Genomic DNA, 19,672 nt, shown 5'->3' with positions numbered 1-19,672 from the left:
GTGTCAGTCACATTCTGAGCAAATGCTGTAACCCATATTGATGTATCTATTTTGGGGGCAGTGGGAAGGAAAGAAATGTTAATCCAGTGTATGTGAAATAATAGTTAACTTCTTAGAACTGTAAATGTTAAAACAAGTGCTTCGTGTAACTTCAAAACAAAATGTCATGCAGAGTTGGAGGAAAATGATTCATATATTTTTGTCTTAAATATAAATGAAAGCATAGTCTAAGACCAATAGTTTCTATGCTACCGCAAATTCTTTAGTTTTCCATCTACCGACCTTTACTTTGTTACCTCCAGCTTCTGAGCCTGGACAAACTTTCTTTATTTTCAGAGTAACAGCCGTGTTAGTCTGTATTCGCAAAAAGAAAAGGAGTGCTTTTGGCAGCTTAGAGACTAACCAATTTATTTGAGCATGAGCTTTCGTGAGCTACAGCTCACTTCATCGACAGTATGCATCTGATGAGGTGAGCTGTGGCTCACGAAAGCTTATGCTCAAATAAATTGGTTAGTCTCTTCTTTTCTTTTTTCTCTATTTTCACCTCATCAGCAAGCATGCTTAATATGGCGGGTAGGGGGTGGTTAGTTGCTTGCTTGCTTGCTTGCGTCATCATTATAGACTTCTTTTTAAGTCCATCTTGCTCTTTTACAAGCTTCTGGTTGCAAGGCAACTGTAACAATATTCCTGTGCATGTATGTTAAGTATTAACTACTGTTGAAGTTCAATATTAAACGAATCCCCATGGTTTCTAAACAGTGGGTTTTTTATGTGAAGGGCAAATGAAGCTTGAGTGAGAAATTGAAGGTTCTACTGCCTGCTAGGAGCTAAATAACTAAGGGACTTCTTTCGAAATAAAAGCTTGGAAGGTCTAGCTTTTCTGTTGTGAATAGAAGGCCTGTTTCAGACACAAATGAGGGAGATTTCTAGAATAGCTTCCTTTCATATTTTAAGATAGATGCCTATTTTCATGAAGGTCTGGCTTGAGGAAAAATCATATGAATCTTCTGATGCATCCAGATCTCTGAGAGCGGAAACAATCTACATGTAAATCAGAGAACAGTATAAATGAACTATTTCAGATCAGCAAAACTATCCATTCCAAATTGTGGTGCAGAATTAAAATATTTTTATCAGACTTAGAATCTAAGATGATCATCACAATAAAATAAACCGAGAAACCGTTTAATTTCCTCAACCCCTTGAAATGGTCACATAAGTTTTTTGTGGTGAAGTCTTTCTGATCAGCCGTTCCAGGCAGGTGTCGGCGCTCCTTGTAAATTGAGTCTTGGATAAAGCTACTGGTCTATCATGCACGGACAGTGCTTCTAGGGAGCTGAAAATTACATTCTTACCAAATAGAAAAGGGGTACTTGTGGCACCTTAGAGACTAACCAATTTATTTGAGCATAGGCTTTCGTGAGCTACAGCTCACTTCATGCTCAGATAAATTGGTTAGTCTCTAAGGTGCCACAAGTACTCCTTTTCTTTTTGCGAATACAGACTAACACGGCTGCTACTCTGAAACCATTCTTACCAAATGGAAGCATCAGTTGGAAAGAGTCTAATACACTAAGCAAATTCAGGAATCCATTGCTGTACCTGCCTCCTTGTCCACACTTGATCGTAGATCCTGGACCAGGCTCAACAGGCTACTCTCTGACTAGACAAGGGTTGCAGCAACCTTGCACCAGCTTGGCGTCCCCATGCTGTGACTGTGGCAAAATGTCGCAGACAGTAACTTACGTGGTGGAAAAGCTGGTGTGTGTGTGTGTATAAAGATTTGTATGTAGGGGAAAAACAGACTCTAAAACTGTCTGTTTCAACGCTATGTACCAGGTTTCTTTTCACGCAACTGTGCAGTTTGGCTGACCTTCTGTTCTACTTTTCTAGCTCTGCTTACTGTTTATGGTGCCACATTATCTTCCCCCAACTCTTGCTCTGTCATGCACTCTCCAACTCATACAGGTCTTGTTACTGCACACACCTCAGTTTTAGCACAGTTGCCACTCTTATCCTAAAATTTAAACTCCACTGTAAAAGTCTTGCTACTAATTAAAAATATTATCTTCTGCATATTCAAAAATATGTGCTGATCAGTTATTTGAAAATGTTACTATGTTTTCGTAGCTCTCCATACATTAAACTCTTACATTTGGTCAGTTTGGATTGGAATCTCTTAAGTAAAAAGATCTAAAAATAAAAACAAAGCCTTGACTTCTATCAATGTATTTCAGTCAAGCTGCAGTTTTGGGATATAGTTTGCTATGAATAAATAACTATAAGAGGGTTCTACAGATAACTTCTTGTGTGTTCTCAACTGTTTTTGGAATGGCTCTGAAATTGTAGTCCAGTCAACAAAGTTAAATTGAAATTACAAAATATATCTAAAGAAGTTGTCTTTTTGAACAAATCCTCCTGTGACATCATAGTTGAAAACATTTCCATGTTTCCAGTGACAAACCCACTGATTCTTGTCTTTTTCACACAGTCAGTTTATTCCATAAACGAATGTGTAATACAGAGCTGCAGGCTGTGTCTCCTCAGTTGGGTACTACCGCTGCTAGGCTAAAGATACATTGTCTCTCTGCACCCTCCGTGGATAGCTGTGCGGGGAGTTGGGGCATGTAGTAGTTCTGTTGAATGGCTATGCGTAGGAAGTATGTCTAGAGGTGGTTGTTTGTAAAGGGAGTTAAGGCGATGGTTTCCTGTTCTGCCTGAGGAGGCTAGAACCTCTGATGTGCCCCATTCCTCCAGGATCTTTGGTTACTTATTCCAGAGTTCAGTCTACAAGAAGCAACTTTTACTCTGCACCATGTGGCATTTGAACAGGAGTAGCTAACACATCATCTGGTCCTTACTGAGGTGAGGTTCCCTATGGCTGCAGGCTTGGTGGAAATTTCTAAATCAGATCTGTCTTCAACTATTTTCAATTCTCAGGTCTGGCTGAACTGCTTAACACAGAACTTTGATTCAAAGGAAAGGGCTTCAGCTGAAGATGGAGCCAAATGGAGGCTATTTTAATGTACACTGCTGTCCAGTGGGCTATTTTGGCAGCTGAGAATAGCTAGTGTTTGTCCACATGGGTAAATTTACAGGCATTACTATACTGATATAACTATAACAATATGATTACACAGCTATAGTAATACCGGTAAACTTCCCTATGTAGACAAGACTCGAGTAAAAAGCATAATCATGCTCCTTTCCTCTAACCATTCTCCTTATATGAGGGGGCTGTAAGGAGGGTAGTAGTATGGAACTGTTGTGTCACAATAGGGGGAATTCCTGCATAGCTGTAAAGCCAGTTTAACCAGCTCCTTTGTGCTGCCAGAGTGGTGCAAAGGGGCTGTTAGGCATGTAAATGAAGAGTCAGAAGTTATGAAAACTTCCACTGTATTGTAAAGCCCCTTCCCTAAATTTATATTTGCTGAGCTGGTACAGGCTTTCTTGCTCTTTTTTGATGAAATCAAGACAGTTTTGTGTACATGGGGAGGCATTCACCTCTTCCCATTTTCATGAGCCCTTTGCACTTAGCTGTATACAAGTTCAGGACTGTGGATGCTAACATTTTGTGATGCTTAACTTACTGTTTTAAAACATAATTAATCCAAAATTTAATTAAAAAATCAGACTTTCCCAAACACGGTATTTCTTCATATTCTCATTTGTTGTACTTTAGACTAATTTGTTTTGACACTGCAGCTGCACTGCTCTTTGTGTTGCACAATCTTTTGAGTTTTGTTTCATTAAGAGCACCAAGAATGAAACTAAAGAATTTGGGGAGGGGGAGGAAAGAAGTGCTAGACTGTTAGAAGTTAATTTGCCGTAAACCAAAAGATTGAGAACAGATTACTGAAGCTATGAAATGACATGTAAATGCTTGTTCAGTTTCACACATTTTTCTAATAAGTCATTAAAGCTGTGTGCACAGGAAACAAGCATTGATTTTTTCGCTTGTAGGGCTCGTCGATGCTCTTTCGGTGATGTATTCAGAAGCTCTGAGAAGCTGCTAGGAGAGCAAGGAATTGATTTAAAGAATCCATAAAAATTAGAGGTTACAGAGTAGCAGCCGTGTTAGTCTGTATTCGCAAAAAGAAAAGCATTACTTGTGGCACCTTAGAGACTAACCAATTTATTTGAGCATAAGCTTTCGTGAGCTACAGCTCACTTCATCGGATGCATTCAGTGGAAAATACAGTGGGGAGATTTATATACATAGTGAACGTGAAACAATGGGTGTTACCATACACACTGCAACGAGAGTGATCACTTAAGGTGAGCTATTACCAGCAGGAGAGTGTGGGGGGGAGGGCAAAAATCTTTTGTAGTGATAATCAAGGTGGGCCATTTCCAGCACCTGACAAGAACGTCTGAGGAACAGTGTGGTGTGGGGGGGAAATAAACAAGGGAAAATAGTTTCTTTGTGTAATGAGCCATCCACTCCCAGTCTCTATTCAAGCCTAAGTTAATTATATCCAGTTTGCAAATTAATTCCAATTCAGCAGTCTCTCGTTGGAGTCTGTTTTTGAAGTGTTTTTTTTTGTAGAAGAATTGCAACTTTTAGGTCTGTAATCGAGTGACCAGAGAGATTGAAGTTTTTGAATGTTCTAATTCTTGACATCTGATTTGTGTCCATTTATTCTTTTACGTAGAGACTGTCCAGTTTGACAAATGTACATGGCAGAGGGGCATTGCTGGCACATGATGGCATATATCACATTGGTAGATGTGCAGGTGAACGAGCCTCTGATAGTGTGGCTGATGTGATTAGGCCCTATGATGGTGTCCCCTGAATAGATATGTGGACACAGTTGGCAACGGGCTTTGTTGCAAGGATAGGTTCCTGGGTTAGTGGTTCTGTTGTGTGGTGTGTGGTTGCTGGTGAGTATTTGCTTCAGGTTGGGGGGCTGTCTGTAAGCAAGGACCTGCCTATCTCCCAAGATCTGTGAGAATGATGGGTCGTCCTTCAAGATAGGTTGTAGATCCTTGATGATGCGTTGGAGAGGTTTTAGTTGGGGACTGAAGGTGATGGCAAGTGGCGTTCTGTTATTTTCTTTGTTGGGCCTGTCCTGTAGTAGGTGACTTCTGGGTACTCTTCTGGCTCTGTCAGTCTGTTCCTTCACTTCAGCAGGTCGGTAGTGTAGTTGTAAGAATGCTTGATAGAGATCTTGTAAGTGTTTCTCTGTCTGAGAGGTTGGAGCAAATGTCTCTAAGGTGCCACAAGTACTCCTTTTCTTTTCATAAAAATTAGAGTTTTTAGTTGGGAAAAGAGCTGTTTAGTCAATCCCCCTGCTAGTGCTGGGTTGTTCATCATCCATTGCATTTCAAATGGGTCTTTCATCAGCTTCCTTGGTGAACTATTCTACAGTCTAAAAGTTAGATTCTTTCTAACTCTCTCTGTATAACCATGGCTAGTTAGACTGACCAAAATCATAACTAAAGTTTATTTTTCATAATCACTATCCTAGCATGCCTGCTCTGACCTACCATATCATGCTTAACTTCATTCCACCCACTGTTCTGTAATCATCAGTGGATTCATATTTAGCATTGGCAAGTCTCATATTTGGTGTCGTTTTTATTAAGAGCACCAGCTCTGAGTCACATGAATATAAGAGAATGGTGTGTATATATCTGCGTGTGTGTGTATATATATAAAAAAAATTTTTAAAGCTACATTTCTACCCATCCTGGCTGCAAAGGGAAAAAGTAGGAGCAGGGGACGCTCAGAAAGCAGAATGCAATTAAGCCTGAGATCTATTTATTAAAATCTCATGACTTGAGCCAATCTCATGAGGTTTTCTTGCGGGACTTGACTCGTGACTTTTGAATGCTTTAGGTTGGCAATACTGCAAGTCTCCTGTAGCTTAATATTTTGTGGAGAGCTTGCATGTACCACTTTTGATGACTGGTGTGGGCTATACTGTCCATCTAGGTCTCCCAACTTTCAGGCACCAGGGCCACCCAAGAGGCACATAACAATCAGTCCCTTGTGTTGCATTTAGGATTCAGGGACTAGGCAGGAAAAGACTAAGGATCTGTGAGGTTAAGGCAGCTGTAGCTCAGCTGGAAACCAGGTCTAGCTGCTTTAGATAACCAACAGGAATAGGAAACTGGGGACCAGAGCATGGAAGAGGCTGCACTGATCACAGATGTAGATTGGGCCAGAAGCTCAGTAAGGTCTTTCTTATTTGGGGACTATTCATGGCCCAGGAGGGAATAACTTGGGGATTTTTTTCCTATATATAGAGAGAGAGGCTGGAAGGACCAATGGGTAGGCCTGTAAGAGCCTATCCTGTGACAAATACACTGATTCTAGACATTTGTGTCCCTCCAATAAGCCAAGTGTCCACCACTCATGATGCATGTTTTAAACTAGGTAGATACCCAGCTGCTGCAGATGATCAGGACGTGGCAATGTCTGAGAAGCCTTTCTCTTTCATCTGTGCCTGGCAGCTTACTTCAGGATGCCAACTTCACAAGTGACATCTGTGCCTTCATTTTGATAAACTATTGTAGTGTACTATCTTTCAAATACATTCAAAAACTGACTCTAAGGCACAGTACAGGTGCCATCTTGTTGAACAGACTATTTTAGTATGAGGGTATGACCTTGGTGTTGTAGGATTTGCATGTGTTGTCAAGTAGCTTCAGGGTGGTGTTACTTTTGACTTATAAGGCCCTAAATGGTCTGGGACCTGCTCTTTTAAGAGACTAGCTCTCCCTATTTAATATGACTTCGGGTCTGCTGGTGGAGATGCTTGGTCTCTAGCTGAACAAGTGGAGGCGCATCTCCAACTGTCTGTAATGAGGATTGCGGCGGCGGTGGTGGTGGTGGTGTTGGTCCCAGGATATTAAAGACAAGGTGGTTGAGAATTTTTTTTTAATTGGATCAACTTCTGTTGGTGAGAGACAACCTTTCAAGCTTCTGCAGAGCTCTTCAGTATGTTTCCCAGACCTGAGGAAGAGCTCTGTGTAAATTCGAAAGCTTGTGTCTCACCAACAGAAACTGGTTTAATGAGGATTGTTAGCAAGGTATTCTCTATTTCCTCTTGGTCCAAGATAGGCCAAATCTGACCTTGAGGATATGCAGCAAAAAATCTATATTCTCTGATTTTGAAGGAATGTAACAAAAGAATGGGCTTTTAGAGCTGTTTTTTAGATGTCTAATTGTTAGTTACTTTCCTTGAATATATACTGGTGAACCGGACACTCTGTATTGAGGAGAAGGAGAGGGGGAGATATATATATTTCAAACTCTAACATTACTTATGGATACACCCTGATCGTTACACTCATTTGTTAAACGTTGTGAAACATCATGTTTAACAGCGAGTCCATTGGAGGAGCCACATCACTGAGTCTTGGGTGAAGTAGAAGATTTGTGTATCGTTTGATAGATCACATACACCCTTTCACTACATTGCATGGTGGGCTCCCAAAAAAAAAAAAAAAGCCAGAAAAAGTCCCCCAAAAGGCAGAAGCATGCTGGTTCCAAAGTGAATGCTCTTTTCTTCACCAACCCTTCCACCATATACCAATAGTTCTGCTTTCACTCTGCATAGTGAGGCTCTGCAGTTCTGTGGGAACATGAGATGGGAGCAGTCTATCCAGGTCATTTCAGAATGACCGTCTAGACTTCTGAATAGAAGCTGATGGTGGAACCAGCTATAAAGCCCTTGTGGGGGAGGCGTTTGGGCCAGCTCCCCGTGGGGACCATATGGGAGGAGGACTCTCATAAGGAAGGGAGTGGAGACTAGGATTTGTGGAAGCACTGGGCCTCGGTGAAGAGATCAAAAGGCATCTGCAGGTTTTTGGAAGAAATAAACTCAGCATGCAGCGGGGGTAAATTCTGCCCTCTGAAACAACTTAAGAGGAAGGTTTAATGGAAATGAGAAGTCAACATAGGATGCCTGTAGCCCAATGGTAGCAGTTATCACTCTCCACACAAGCTGTTGGGCTCATCTTTTAAAAAAGAACACTATACCAGTTAAAATGTACAACAGGCATATGACAGCATATGACATCTCAAAACATACAAACTGCCTAAGCCAACTGTTTAGATGACTCTGAACTGTATTAGCTCACCTATTGCATCTGTTTTTACTGTATGCAGTTTAGTTGTAGCAGAAGTTGGTCCCATGCAAGATATTACCTCACCCACCTTGTATCTCTAATTTATTGTAATCTTGAGCTTTCCTTGAGCTGAAGACTTTCAGCTCAGGATTGAGATATACAAGTAGAGCTTTGTGGTGGAAGCAACAGCAACATGTAGCTATGGCATTGCTTTCAGCCTATTGTATTGGGCCTCTAGCCAGTTGGTACAATATAAATTGTTTCAAACCTCTGGTGTGTTTCTCCCAGTTCCCATCCACTTCAATATTGTAAGAGAATGATTTGTAGGACACCTCTTCTGATAACTTAGTAGTGTAAGAGGCTGGAACGCACATTAAAACAACTGTACCCTCAGGGTGAAGCCTGTTACACTTCAGACCATGGTGCCCTAGAACAAGTGGTTCTGTTGCCATGCAGCACGGGAAGAGAAGTTGGAACTCTGTGTGCCTGGCACAGATTAGTCTGGCAAGTGAACTGAACTCTTGTTTCAAACTCCATAAGAGGTTTACCGTGGCCTGCCATGAGGGGAGGAATAAACAAGAGGGAGCTCACTTCAGACTTTCTGGGGAAAAAATTAATTATATGGCTGAAACAGAATCTAAAAGATATATGGTAATCAACAGAAGAGGCAAGGAATCAGGGCTGTGTAATCTTCTATCACTTGCCAGCTGTTCGCTGAAAATGTTCTTTTGTGTGGAGTTGGGTTTGGATTAGTCATTTAACACCTGCAGGCAAAAATGTAGTACAAGAACATGTGAAAATTGTTGAAGCAAAACTGTCCTGACATCTGATTAGAAAATGCAGATAGCGTAAGAATGGAATTAGATGGATCCAGCTGTAGTTTTATACTTCAATAAAGTATGCAGCTGACATCAATTAGGTAGCAAATACTTATTGGGGCTCTTATGTGCTTTGAGCCTGGATCTAAGTTTTATGCTGGAAGTTTTTGTTTTTGGGGAAGACTAAAGAAATTTTGAAACAGTCCTCAGTGGTATTGACTTGATTAGAATAATGGCCCTGAATTATTAGAATAATGGCCCTGCTAGAGGTATTTGGTGTTGAGGCCAAGAATTATTGGTATGATTTTCATGGGACCTGGTTATTAACCAGAAATGTGCTTCTAAAAGTAATAACTTCCTCTGTTCTTAAAACTACCTGAGGTTGCTGTAGTTTAAGAACACTTTGATCCAGGCTATTGTGCTAGAACTTAATGTAAATCATAACTGTGATAGCATTTTTATTAAAATATTGTATCAGTAGTCTGTTTTTGGGGTTTTTTGTAACTGCTATTGGACATCTTGCTATTTCATTGATAAAGCAATTTAATTGCTTGGGATTAGACTTTAAATTTTTATTCTTCTTTCTTCTCAGATTAGAAATGTGTGGCTAATTGCAATACAATTATTGGGTAGTTAAATCTTTTAGCATGTACAGAGTTTACATTAGCTTCTGGGCATAATAGGAGATTCAGCCCAGAGTCTGAATCCCTTGACTTCTCATGTTAAATCAGATCTCTTAATGCTATAAGATTGAATAGCATAAGTGCAATAACCTTTGGTAAAATTGAAGTGGGCAAAAATCAAACATGCAAAGCTTCTAGTTTAAGTGAAGTTTTACTGCTGAATTTTGAAACTCTTAGGTCTGTTATTATTGTAAGACTTATCATTAATTATAACAAAGCTTATAGACATATTATTAATTATAACCATGCCTGTAACCATGAGATGAGTAGTTGAGATTAACAGATAGGTAGTTTAGTTTATATGTGGAAGGTAATATAACCAAAATACTAGAGGCAAAGTTTTCTGCTCTTGTAAAATGCTCAAGAAGATAATGAGTAAATCAGATGATAATCACAAGAACCTCCCAATTTAAAAAAGACCTGGCCAACAGGCAACTTCAACTGGTAACTTTTCATTAGTCTTAACACAGCCATGGTGTAATTAAACACTTTCCTTTCCTTTTCATAAAATAGTTTGACCCTAAAATGGAAGTCAGTCTCCCCCCGCACACACACACCCCACCCTGGGTAGCTTGTAGAAAAATAAACATGTCTGAGTTGAACTGATCCTTTAACCTTAGGATTTCTCAGGCTATAATCCTCTATGCCCCATAGTCTGATGTGAAGAACATTGTATAGTTTTTCTGTTGGCATTAATTTTGGAAAAACTCAGAAGTTCAAAATCATGTGTAACCATCTTGCCGTTGATACTGAACTGGAATAGAGCTTTGGAATGACTAACTCTTTATTCTTACAGTAATAGACTTGCGTGCACTCTTTTTTTCTCTCTCTCTTTTTCATGTTCTAGACCACTAAAGCATTCCTTCCCAAGATGCTGGAAATGAATCATGGACACATTGTGACAGTGGCGAGTTCCCTGGGATTGTTCAGTACTGCAGGAGTGGAGGTTTGTTTAACTGTGTAATAAAGATTACATGTTGCTTTATCACGAATGATAAATGCCTTCTCCTGTTGTCAACAATGTAGCGTAAGTAGGTTTGGAAAGATTAGATTTTTGTCAGTAAATGTCAATTTCACTGTACACAAACTGATGAAAAGGTATCTCTATCGATATTTACCAAAATTTACAAATAGGCAAAGTAAGAAAAGCATTGTTTGAGAAATTATTAGTGTATTTAAAAGAAATTTACATTGTGTATTTTGACATATGATGTTGACAGTTTGTTTTAACAGTTATAAAGCTTTAACTTTTTTGAAGCTCAACATTTACTGTCATTATATAATTTCTGACTGCTGCCACCCAATTTCCTGCAACTGTGAAAATTTAAATCCATCAAACTCACAAAAAATGCTTTAAAACAAATCTCAATATTATCCGTGGAAATTATCAAAACAGTCAACATTGAATTCTGTCAAACCTAACTTTCATCCTATGTGGAGAAAAAAATTACATTGACTTTAATTTTTGCCCACTTCAGTTTTACCAAATGCATTCAGAAACCAAGAAGAATTCTTTATTGTCTGAGTTGAAAAAAACAAAAACAAAAAAACCACCACTTTATTTAACTAGCAAATTGAAAGAACTAGTAGGAGTCTTGTTCAGTGTGAGCCTATATGCAGTTTTCACATCTCTGGAGTACCTTCCTTAGAGTGACTGAATGCAGCAACCAACTGTCAATGCAGTGCATTATCAATCAGCAAATGCAATGTCCTAAAACATCATAGATGGATGGCCAATAGTTTGTACGTTATCACAACATATATGCGTATTGAGTACAACACTACCCTGCGAATGTGGACGAGGGTTAAGCATAAGTGTCTTAACGCTACTCTTGAAGCTTTTAGGCCAAGATTTTCAGAAGTGACTAGTGACTTTTTTGGGTGCCTACTCTGAGACATCTTAAAGGGGCCTAATATTTCAGAAAGTGCTGAACACTGACCTGGAATCGGACCCCTTTAAGGTATGCCAAATTGGGCACCCAAAACCACTAGTCAGTTCTGAATCTTGGCCTTTTTGCATAACTTGTTGGTGCATCAGAATAGGCAATAAGATTTCTGTGTACTGCAGTTGTGTTGGGAGCCAAGGGACTGGAAAGCAGCAAGCATGAGCTAACCCTGTGCCATTACAATCCATTGCAAATAGTCACTGAAAATTTATCCATGTTACTGGAAAAACACTGGAAACACTCTAGTGTTCTACAAGCTTTTCTAGGGCTGGCCCGGTTAATACCTGTGACTTGCTGAAGTCCCTGAATAGAAATAAAACCAGTGATGCAAGTATGGTTGAACGGTCCAGTATACCGTACTAGTAAGATACAGGAGGAATCCGCCCCCAGCCTTTCCAAGCAACTGCATCTCCTGAGTCGTCCTGCCTAGAGGTCTGTACAGCAGAAGTCTCCGGCGCAGTAGGAGGAGGACAGGGACCCCCCCAGTAACATGGGATGGATGTGGATCATGGGGAGGGGACAGGGAGAGCACAAGGGCCCCAGGGTGGGGACAGGGCAGAGAGGAGTCACATGGGGAGGTCACGTGCCCCTCCCCCTTTTGTGTCCCTCCCAGGAGTGCAGTGTACCAGTAAGAAATGATTTCTACTTGCACCACTGAATAAAAATTAAATTGGGTATAGCTCTCAAGACTTCGTAGCACCCCGTCTTAGTGTTTCCAGTGGACCCATATGGCCAAGGGAGTATGCTTGCTTGAACTGATCAGCTCTCAAGTATTTCTCTACTGGATGATCCTAATAGAAACTTTAGAATTGCAGCTATGTACTAGGTAACTCTTGGACTTCAATTCACATACACCTCTGAGATAGGAAAGCTATATCCATATTACAGTTGAGAAACTGAGGGAAAAGTAAGTAGCTTGCCCAAGGCTCCATAGCAACTTGAGACACATTAAAGCCAGGGTTAAAAATAGGGAGTTTCTGGCTCCTGGACTAGGCACTCTCAGAACTTGACTCTAAAAGTAGTATTACTCGCTACTGTGTCTCTAGTCTCTTGTTCTAACTTTTATTTTAAACAAACTGCCTTATCCGTATAGTTTGCTGAATAAGGCCATTTAAATACACTTCAAAGGGCTTCTCCTTGATATTTAACTCAAGTTTGTCTGCTTTCATGGAGTTCTTGTGTTAACTGCCCTAAATGTAACATGACACTTGGGCTGATGTGGCTGTGTATTCAATGCACATCTTTCATCGTGTTACCGCTTTGAAAATAGATCTACATAGCACCACATCAAATATGCCTTTCCTTTTAATACTATTTACTCTTTGTTACATCATCACCTTTAACTTTGATTGAAAGGATAAAAGGATAGGCCCATTCAATCTGTTCTACTCTTCCTTGTGATAGTCTTCTTTCTTCTTAATTCATTGCCTACACAGGATTATTGTGCCAGCAAATTTGGAGCTGTGGGTTTCCATGAATCTTTGAGCCATGAATTGAAGGCTGCTGACAAAGATGGCATTAAAACAACCCTGGTCTGCCCTTACCTTGTAGATACAGGAATGTTCAGAGGATGCAGAATCAGGTGAGTAGACCAACTGCATATTCTTTCTCTCTTCCTCCTGCCCTCCACACCACTGGAATTCTAGTCTTAATCTTCTAATTCTGAGCACTTTTTATTTTAAAAAACGCAACAAAAACACAGAGGTTTGGGATTGCATATTAATAGGAAAGGAAAAACAGTTGAAATGACACCAGCAGTACCTTTATTCATGTAACTCCTCTCAGCGTGTGGCAGTAAAGATGGGTGTGAGATGGGACACGTGCACTTCAGGGTAGGTGCTGGTGAAGCATATGTTCAGTGACTGACTACTGGCTTGGGGAATATCTTGCTAGTCATGTGTAGAGAAATGTTTCAGTTGTGTAATTACTTTTGTATTTTTTTCTCCATATCCTATATTATGCCTGATGTAAGATGTTACTCAAAATACATTTATTCCAATACCAATAAAATTCTAGTGATTAAAGGTATTATGTGCAATGGGTCGATATGGCAATAGCTGATTTACTGTGTGATCCTGGGCAAGTTGAATTGCTTCCCTCGAGTTTAGCTTTTGTTTTTGAAGTAAGAATTATGACACTTGCCTTTTTTTTTTTTTTAAAGCACTCTGACATCCCAGGTTGTAGTGCTATACAAATATCCATTATTTTAGCGACAGTAAATGGTGTTAATCTCTTGAATGCATTTTCTAACAGTAGTCCTGGCAGGGATCTAGGCCAGCAAAATATTGACATTGTCTTTACCTGAAGCAATCTTTCATATACCAGCTGCACTAAAATTTAATAAGGTTCTTGATATTGAATTAAAATGGCACTTAATAGAACAACATGTTATCAAATTATATGTATTGTGTGTAGCTTAAATCTAATTATAAAGACCATCAATAATCTTATAAACAACGCTAAAATATTAATACAAAATCATTGGAAAGTTGCTGCTACTTGAGTATTAAAGAATTAGTTTTTAAATACTCTAAACAAGTGATCTAATAAACTCTAGAAGTAGACAGACTCTGCTTTAATAATTAATGAAGTAAACAGATTTTACCAAAACTCATCTATCTACTTTGGTTAACCTGTTTTAAAAATGAAATCTTTCAGAAAAGAAATTGAGCCTTTCCTCCCACCTCTGAAACCAGACTACTGTGTAAAGCAGGCTATGAGAGCTATCCTTACAGATCAGCCTATGATTTGCACGCCTCGCTTGATGTACATGGTAACCTTCATGAAAAGGTAACTTGTGAAATACTAGCTACTAAGCACTTCAGACAGATGTACAGCTTTAAATCCAAAAAGCTTAGTCAGAGGCCTGTTTCCCTGGAGTTCTGTGCACAGATCTCTCCCTTGGCTCACAAGATCACTTTCCACAACATGAGCTCCATGGATCTGGGGACTTACAGGATGAGTGGCATGGCCAGGGGATGTTTATTTTTCCCCGTTCCCTTTTCCAGAAAAGCCTGAGGCTCCACTAATTTCCCTACAGCCGTCTTCCACGCTGTAGAACCCCATTTATGGGTGGATCCTGAGGTAGTTGCCAGCAGAAGAATCTGTAGCAGCCAAGCCCCAGAGTCAGTGTGGAGGCCCTAGCCTCCTGCAGATTCCCTGGGATCTACACAGATTGTGGGAGAGGGGGAAATCTGTAAGTAGAACCAACTATTCATTCTGAAAAGGCAGGGGAACAGAAACCTTCCTTTCTCCCCACTCAGTTGAGTGGTTTTTTTTGTTTTAATGGTTTTTTGTTTTTGTTTTTTTAAAAAAGTGGTGGGGACTCTGTTCTCTGTAGCTAAGTTCGCTATTCCAGCATTGGGGTTTCCTCTCAATATTAGAGGCAGAACCAGACAAATTGCTCATAAGGAGCTGACTGGATTCCACCCACTTGAGCAACACTCCATTCATGCTGCTTTTTGGCAGCTCAACAGATGATCTATTCCTAGATTTTTATTCTGCAGTGTGCAGCACATAGGAAGAGCGTTTAAAACTTGGCAAAGTCTCTTTGTTTCAGTCTTTTCTTATTGCCTTCTTGTGAGGAATTTGGACCTAGGAGTTTGAGGGTTCTGCTCCATTCATAACGCAGCAGCTCCCAATCATGGTTGACAGGCACACCCAAGAGTCCAGGAGGTGTTTTTGTTCCTCAGCATCATGTCAGCCCTTCTTGGGAGGGAGTCTGTGCCTCTTCTGGCAACAAGCTTTGTCGGCAACTCCTTTAGAACTGGCTGGAGCAGCAGCATGCTCAGTGGCTTCTTCAGAGGCTGCCTCGATGCTCTTTGCACAGACAGTGCTCCATGCAGCATCAGCAGCCAGATCAAAGGCCCTTCCTGTGGTCTCCCATTCAGCACTCTAGCTTTCCAACAGGGAGATCAAAGGCCCCCCCAGCAGCTTCTGGGCAATCCATGCCCCAGGCAGCAGCAGTTAGATCAAAGGCCTCTTTCCAGTGTTACTGCACAAGCGGTGCTACCAGTAGCCGCAGAACCTGCATCAGCATCTACCTCCCAATGCTCCAGCAGTGGAGGAGTTGAATTCTAACAGCTCAGATCCTGCTGTGTGCCTCATTGGTCCCAGTCCAGCAGCCATTCAGCTCCCAACATCTTACTTGGCATCTAGTGCATGACTAGGGCTTCTGGTTGCTATGGTAATACAAATATGTATGAGTGGAGGGAGGAGTGTGGAAAGCCTGCTTTCCCCATTGGAATTTCCTTGGAGAAGACTGAGGGGAACCTTACTCCTTCTTATTTTGGGGTACCTTCTATGGGAGGGATAATTGGGCCCAAAAGATGGGGATATGCGTTGCCACAGACAGTAAGTGATTAAGCTATGGAGTTACTGCACATCTTTATCTCTACAGTTATTTGGGAGTTTTGTGTCTCTTAAATGTACAATGGCCTATTTTGCTAATGCTGCTTTGTGGGGAGGTTTAGATTTTAGCAGACCTTTTGTTTTTAAACAACAAGGTGACAGAGGCAGCATGGGCCAGGTCATGAAGAGGGTGTAAGGGTTCCATGCTAAAGGCTTAGAAATGAGTAGGAGACAAAAGAAAGAGGCTATCTATGTAGTTTGAGCGGACTTGTATTTTTATTCTCCATAAATATCCTAGTGAAATGAGAAACATAAATGTGTTGCCCCTTAGGTAGCCCAGAAATGGCTAAACTATGTCTCCATAAAAGTGATCATGGTACACCATAAGTTTCATTCCACTGCCATATAACAGATTTATAAACTCTCCCCTTTTCTTCAGCATCCTGCCCTTTGAAGCAGTTGTGTGCATGTACCGGTTCTTGGGAGCTGACAAGTGTATGTACCCTTTCATTGCTCAAAGAAAACAGGCTACAAACAACAATGAAGCAAAAAATGGAATTTAATACTGTTTTGTACGGACTGGCCTTTGTAGCTCAATATGATCAAAAATGTTACATGACTGAATTTTGAAGTGCACTTGCATCTAGCTGATGCAAATGTCAACATTTTACAGTGGCATTCTCTTGGATCTTAAACCTGTGTATTGAACTTAAAAATCAATGTTTTTTGTGGTTTTTTTTTTTTTTTTTACATGCTGTAAATAAACTGACTATAGAGTACTTGGAAAATGTGATAGGTAAAGTGAATTTAAAATGTAGCTGCCACCATTGTTCTTTAGACTATTACTGTATGTACAGTAAAGCTAGTTATACTACTTTTTGTAGAGATGCACTGTGCGAAATCTTTTCCTCAGACTGCCAATGTTTAAAGCTGTCTACAACTAGAAGATGCAGTGTTTCAGAAATTGCTTTTTCTTTCTCTATGTATTAAAACAAAATCATGTAATTTAAACTACTCCTACGCGTGACCTTTTTAGCAAATTCAAGGACTGATTATGAATGCGTCTTTCCACATGTTAACCCAAGCTGTAAAGGACACAGGGCTGACCTGTGGTGTAATTCTCTTACGTAGTGACTGCATGCCTTCTGTGCTTAAAAGAAAAAAAAAAGGAGTACTTAGAGACTAACCAATTTATTTGAGCATAAGCTCACTTCATCGGCCACAGCTCACTGTAGCTCACGAAAGCTTATGCTCAAATAAATTGGTTAGTCTCTAAGGTGCCACTAGTATTCCTTTTCTTTTTGCGAATACAGACTAAGACGGCTGCTACTCTGAAACCTGTGTTTAAAAAGGAATTTGTAAATCTCCAAAGGCAAATAGATGTCTTTGGAATATTTTCAGAGCAAAGCTGTATTGGGCATCTCATTTTCTTTTTCCTGAGAAATGAAGTCTGTGGTTTAAGCCATCCAACTCTTTCAAGTCATTTGACTTGAAATATGCTCTGTGTTCTGTCCATCACTCTGAATGGCAGACTCCTGCCCTAGTAGACTCCATTTTTTTGCTTCCTTCTTAATCTTGCTTCCATCAGCCCCGCTGTACCCCCATCACCACACCCTCCGAGGAAGTTGTATTAAATTTCTGTAGCTGGGCTCTTGCCTAAAATACAAAGCAATTCCAGCAGAGATACAAATTGTTTATGTAAGTCCTGGTTTTGTGCCAACTATTAACAAAAGAAAAAGAAAATAATGCTTGATGCAACTTTACATGTGGAATATGGAATGGTGTAAAGACTTTTTTTTGAAAGTTGTATTTGCATTGTAGAACAGCAAATGACGTTTTTACGGTATTTTTTGTAAAGCAAACAATTTTGTGCCTTGAATTTGGTAATTTGTGTATTAGTGAAACATTGTAAAAGTGAACTTCTACCTCTGTATCTTAATGTATACCATCCACTTGTAAATTACTATCAAACAAATTATGTGATTACTTTTTTAGAATGTCTTGTTAAATAGTGACCAATGTTTGTTTATTAAAGTGAGCCACCTTTTACTTAAGCCGTGATTGGGATGTTTTCTTGAACGGCTTATTGATGTCACAGTACTAACTTACTGATATCGGTTATGTAGCCTTTAGCATCAACCTAGTTCAAATAATGAACAGTTACTCATTTCCTGAACTGACTTTCTGCATGTTATAGGACCTGGTGGTGCAACCCTTAATGAAGGTAATGAAAGTCTTGCCTCAGTAAGGACTGAAGGATTAGGCCTCCAGTTACAGTGTTTCCGAGCGATCAGATCTCTTTCGCTAACTAACTGGTTACAGAAGCCACTCAAAATACGTGCTTAGGATTTGTCTAAACAATCTTGGTTTTGGGTTTTGGCAGCACTTTAACTCCATCTGTTCAGAAACTGATAGACAATGCACTGTAACCCCCTACTGTGCGTACAGTTATACTGTAACAATCTAAAGGGCGCTTGTGTCTATAGCTTGTTTCAGTAAAAATACCATAATGCCAATAAGTACTGTAGTTACAGCATATATATGAGGGGATTGTACTGCACTGACTATATGCTACTTCAGTTTGTTTAGAAACTAATACACTGTATGTAGACTAGTCTTTGTACTAAATCCCCCTATATAAACTACCAACTTTTAAAAAATAAGTGCTGGTTTTTCAAGGCTATACTGTCTGGTATATCTAGATGAACTTACCAAATTTGCTCCTTCAAAAGAACTTGCATTTTCTGTAATGGTAACACAGGAGGGAGAAGCTAGCTTTAAGCTGCTTCATTTCCTTTAAGGTGTTAGACAAGTGCCTGTGTTATTGTAAAAATTATTCTTTATGATAGTGACTTCAAATTGGAACTGGTTTAATAAGCTTTTACTTAGTCCCTGGCAGTCCAGAAAAGGACAGCTGGACTCTGTCCTTTTCTGGAATTAACTGTTTTTTGATTGTAGAATCTTCTTGTTTTCCCCTCATTTTCTTGCTGTAATATCCTGAGTTTGAAATTAAATGCTTGCTTGCATACTTGATCTGCAAGTTCTCTGAGAAGCCCCCCCCCCATATCGTTTTTATTCATTTTCTCATCTTAGTGACACTAACAAAGCCCAGTGGTCATGGCACAAATGGCTGTCCTTTAAAACTTGAGCCATGAAGTGTGCCTGTTCCTGTCTATAATGATTTGAATACATTCCCTCCCAAAGCAGACCCTCATGAAGAAAATGCTTCATATAAAATAGTTCTCTGCTACTCAAGTAGCAAATGAATGACTGTTCAAAGTACCCAAAGAATGGGAAATAAAACTAGCTGCCACAGAAGTAAAATCAACATAGGAAGGAGTATAAGATGCCCAAAACAGACTGGGGAAGCAATAGTTGATGGAGGAATCTGATTTAAATTGACTTTGTAATAAAACGCTGAACTCTAAATTCCAGATAGTTAACTAGACTGCCACTCTTTCCTTCCAAAGAAGCCAGAATGATCAATATTTCTGTTCAGCAGCCATGTTAGTCTGTATCCGCAAAAAGAAAAGGAGTACTTGTGGCACCTTAGACACTAACAAATTTATTAGAGCATAAGCTTTCGTGGGCTACAGCTCACTTCATCGGATGTATAGAATAGAACATATAGTAAGAAGATATGTACACACATACAGAGAAGGTGGAAGTTGCCATACGAACTGTAAGAGGCTAATTAATTAAGATGAGCTATTATCAGCAGGAGGAAAAAAAAAAACTTTTGTAGTGATAATCAAGATGGCCCATTTAGACAGTTGACAATGACCCAGCCACTCTC

The 19,672-nt window shown here is 39.9% G+C and overlaps 1 protein-coding gene across 2 annotated transcripts in view; it reads left to right on the top strand.

Annotated features, from left to right (window-relative positions):
- The window catches only part of RDH10 (retinol dehydrogenase 10), a 38,375-nt gene extending 20,753 nt beyond the window's left edge, over nucleotides 1-17,622 (top strand). For both annotated transcript variants that reach the window (XM_077810145.1, XM_077810144.1), the window contains exons 3-6: nucleotides 10,428-10,526; nucleotides 12,963-13,108; nucleotides 14,185-14,316; nucleotides 16,316-17,622. In XM_077810145.1, coding sequence (XP_077666271.1) covers nucleotides 10,428-10,526; nucleotides 12,963-13,108; nucleotides 14,185-14,316; nucleotides 16,316-16,439 — 501 coding nt within the window. In that variant the 3' untranslated portion in view covers nucleotides 16,440-17,622. The remainder of the gene's footprint in view (nucleotides 1-10,427; nucleotides 10,527-12,962; nucleotides 13,109-14,184; nucleotides 14,317-16,315) is intronic.
- Nucleotides 17,623-19,672: the final 2,050 nt, after the last annotated feature.

This window comes from Eretmochelys imbricata, chromosome 2, assembly GCF_965152235.1.
Source record: "Eretmochelys imbricata isolate rEreImb1 chromosome 2, rEreImb1.hap1, whole genome shotgun sequence".
NCBI classification, from domain to species: domain Eukaryota; kingdom Metazoa; phylum Chordata; order Testudines; family Cheloniidae; genus Eretmochelys; species Eretmochelys imbricata.
Note: the sequence above shows the minus strand (reverse complement) of the source record. Positions and strands in the feature narration are given on the sequence as shown.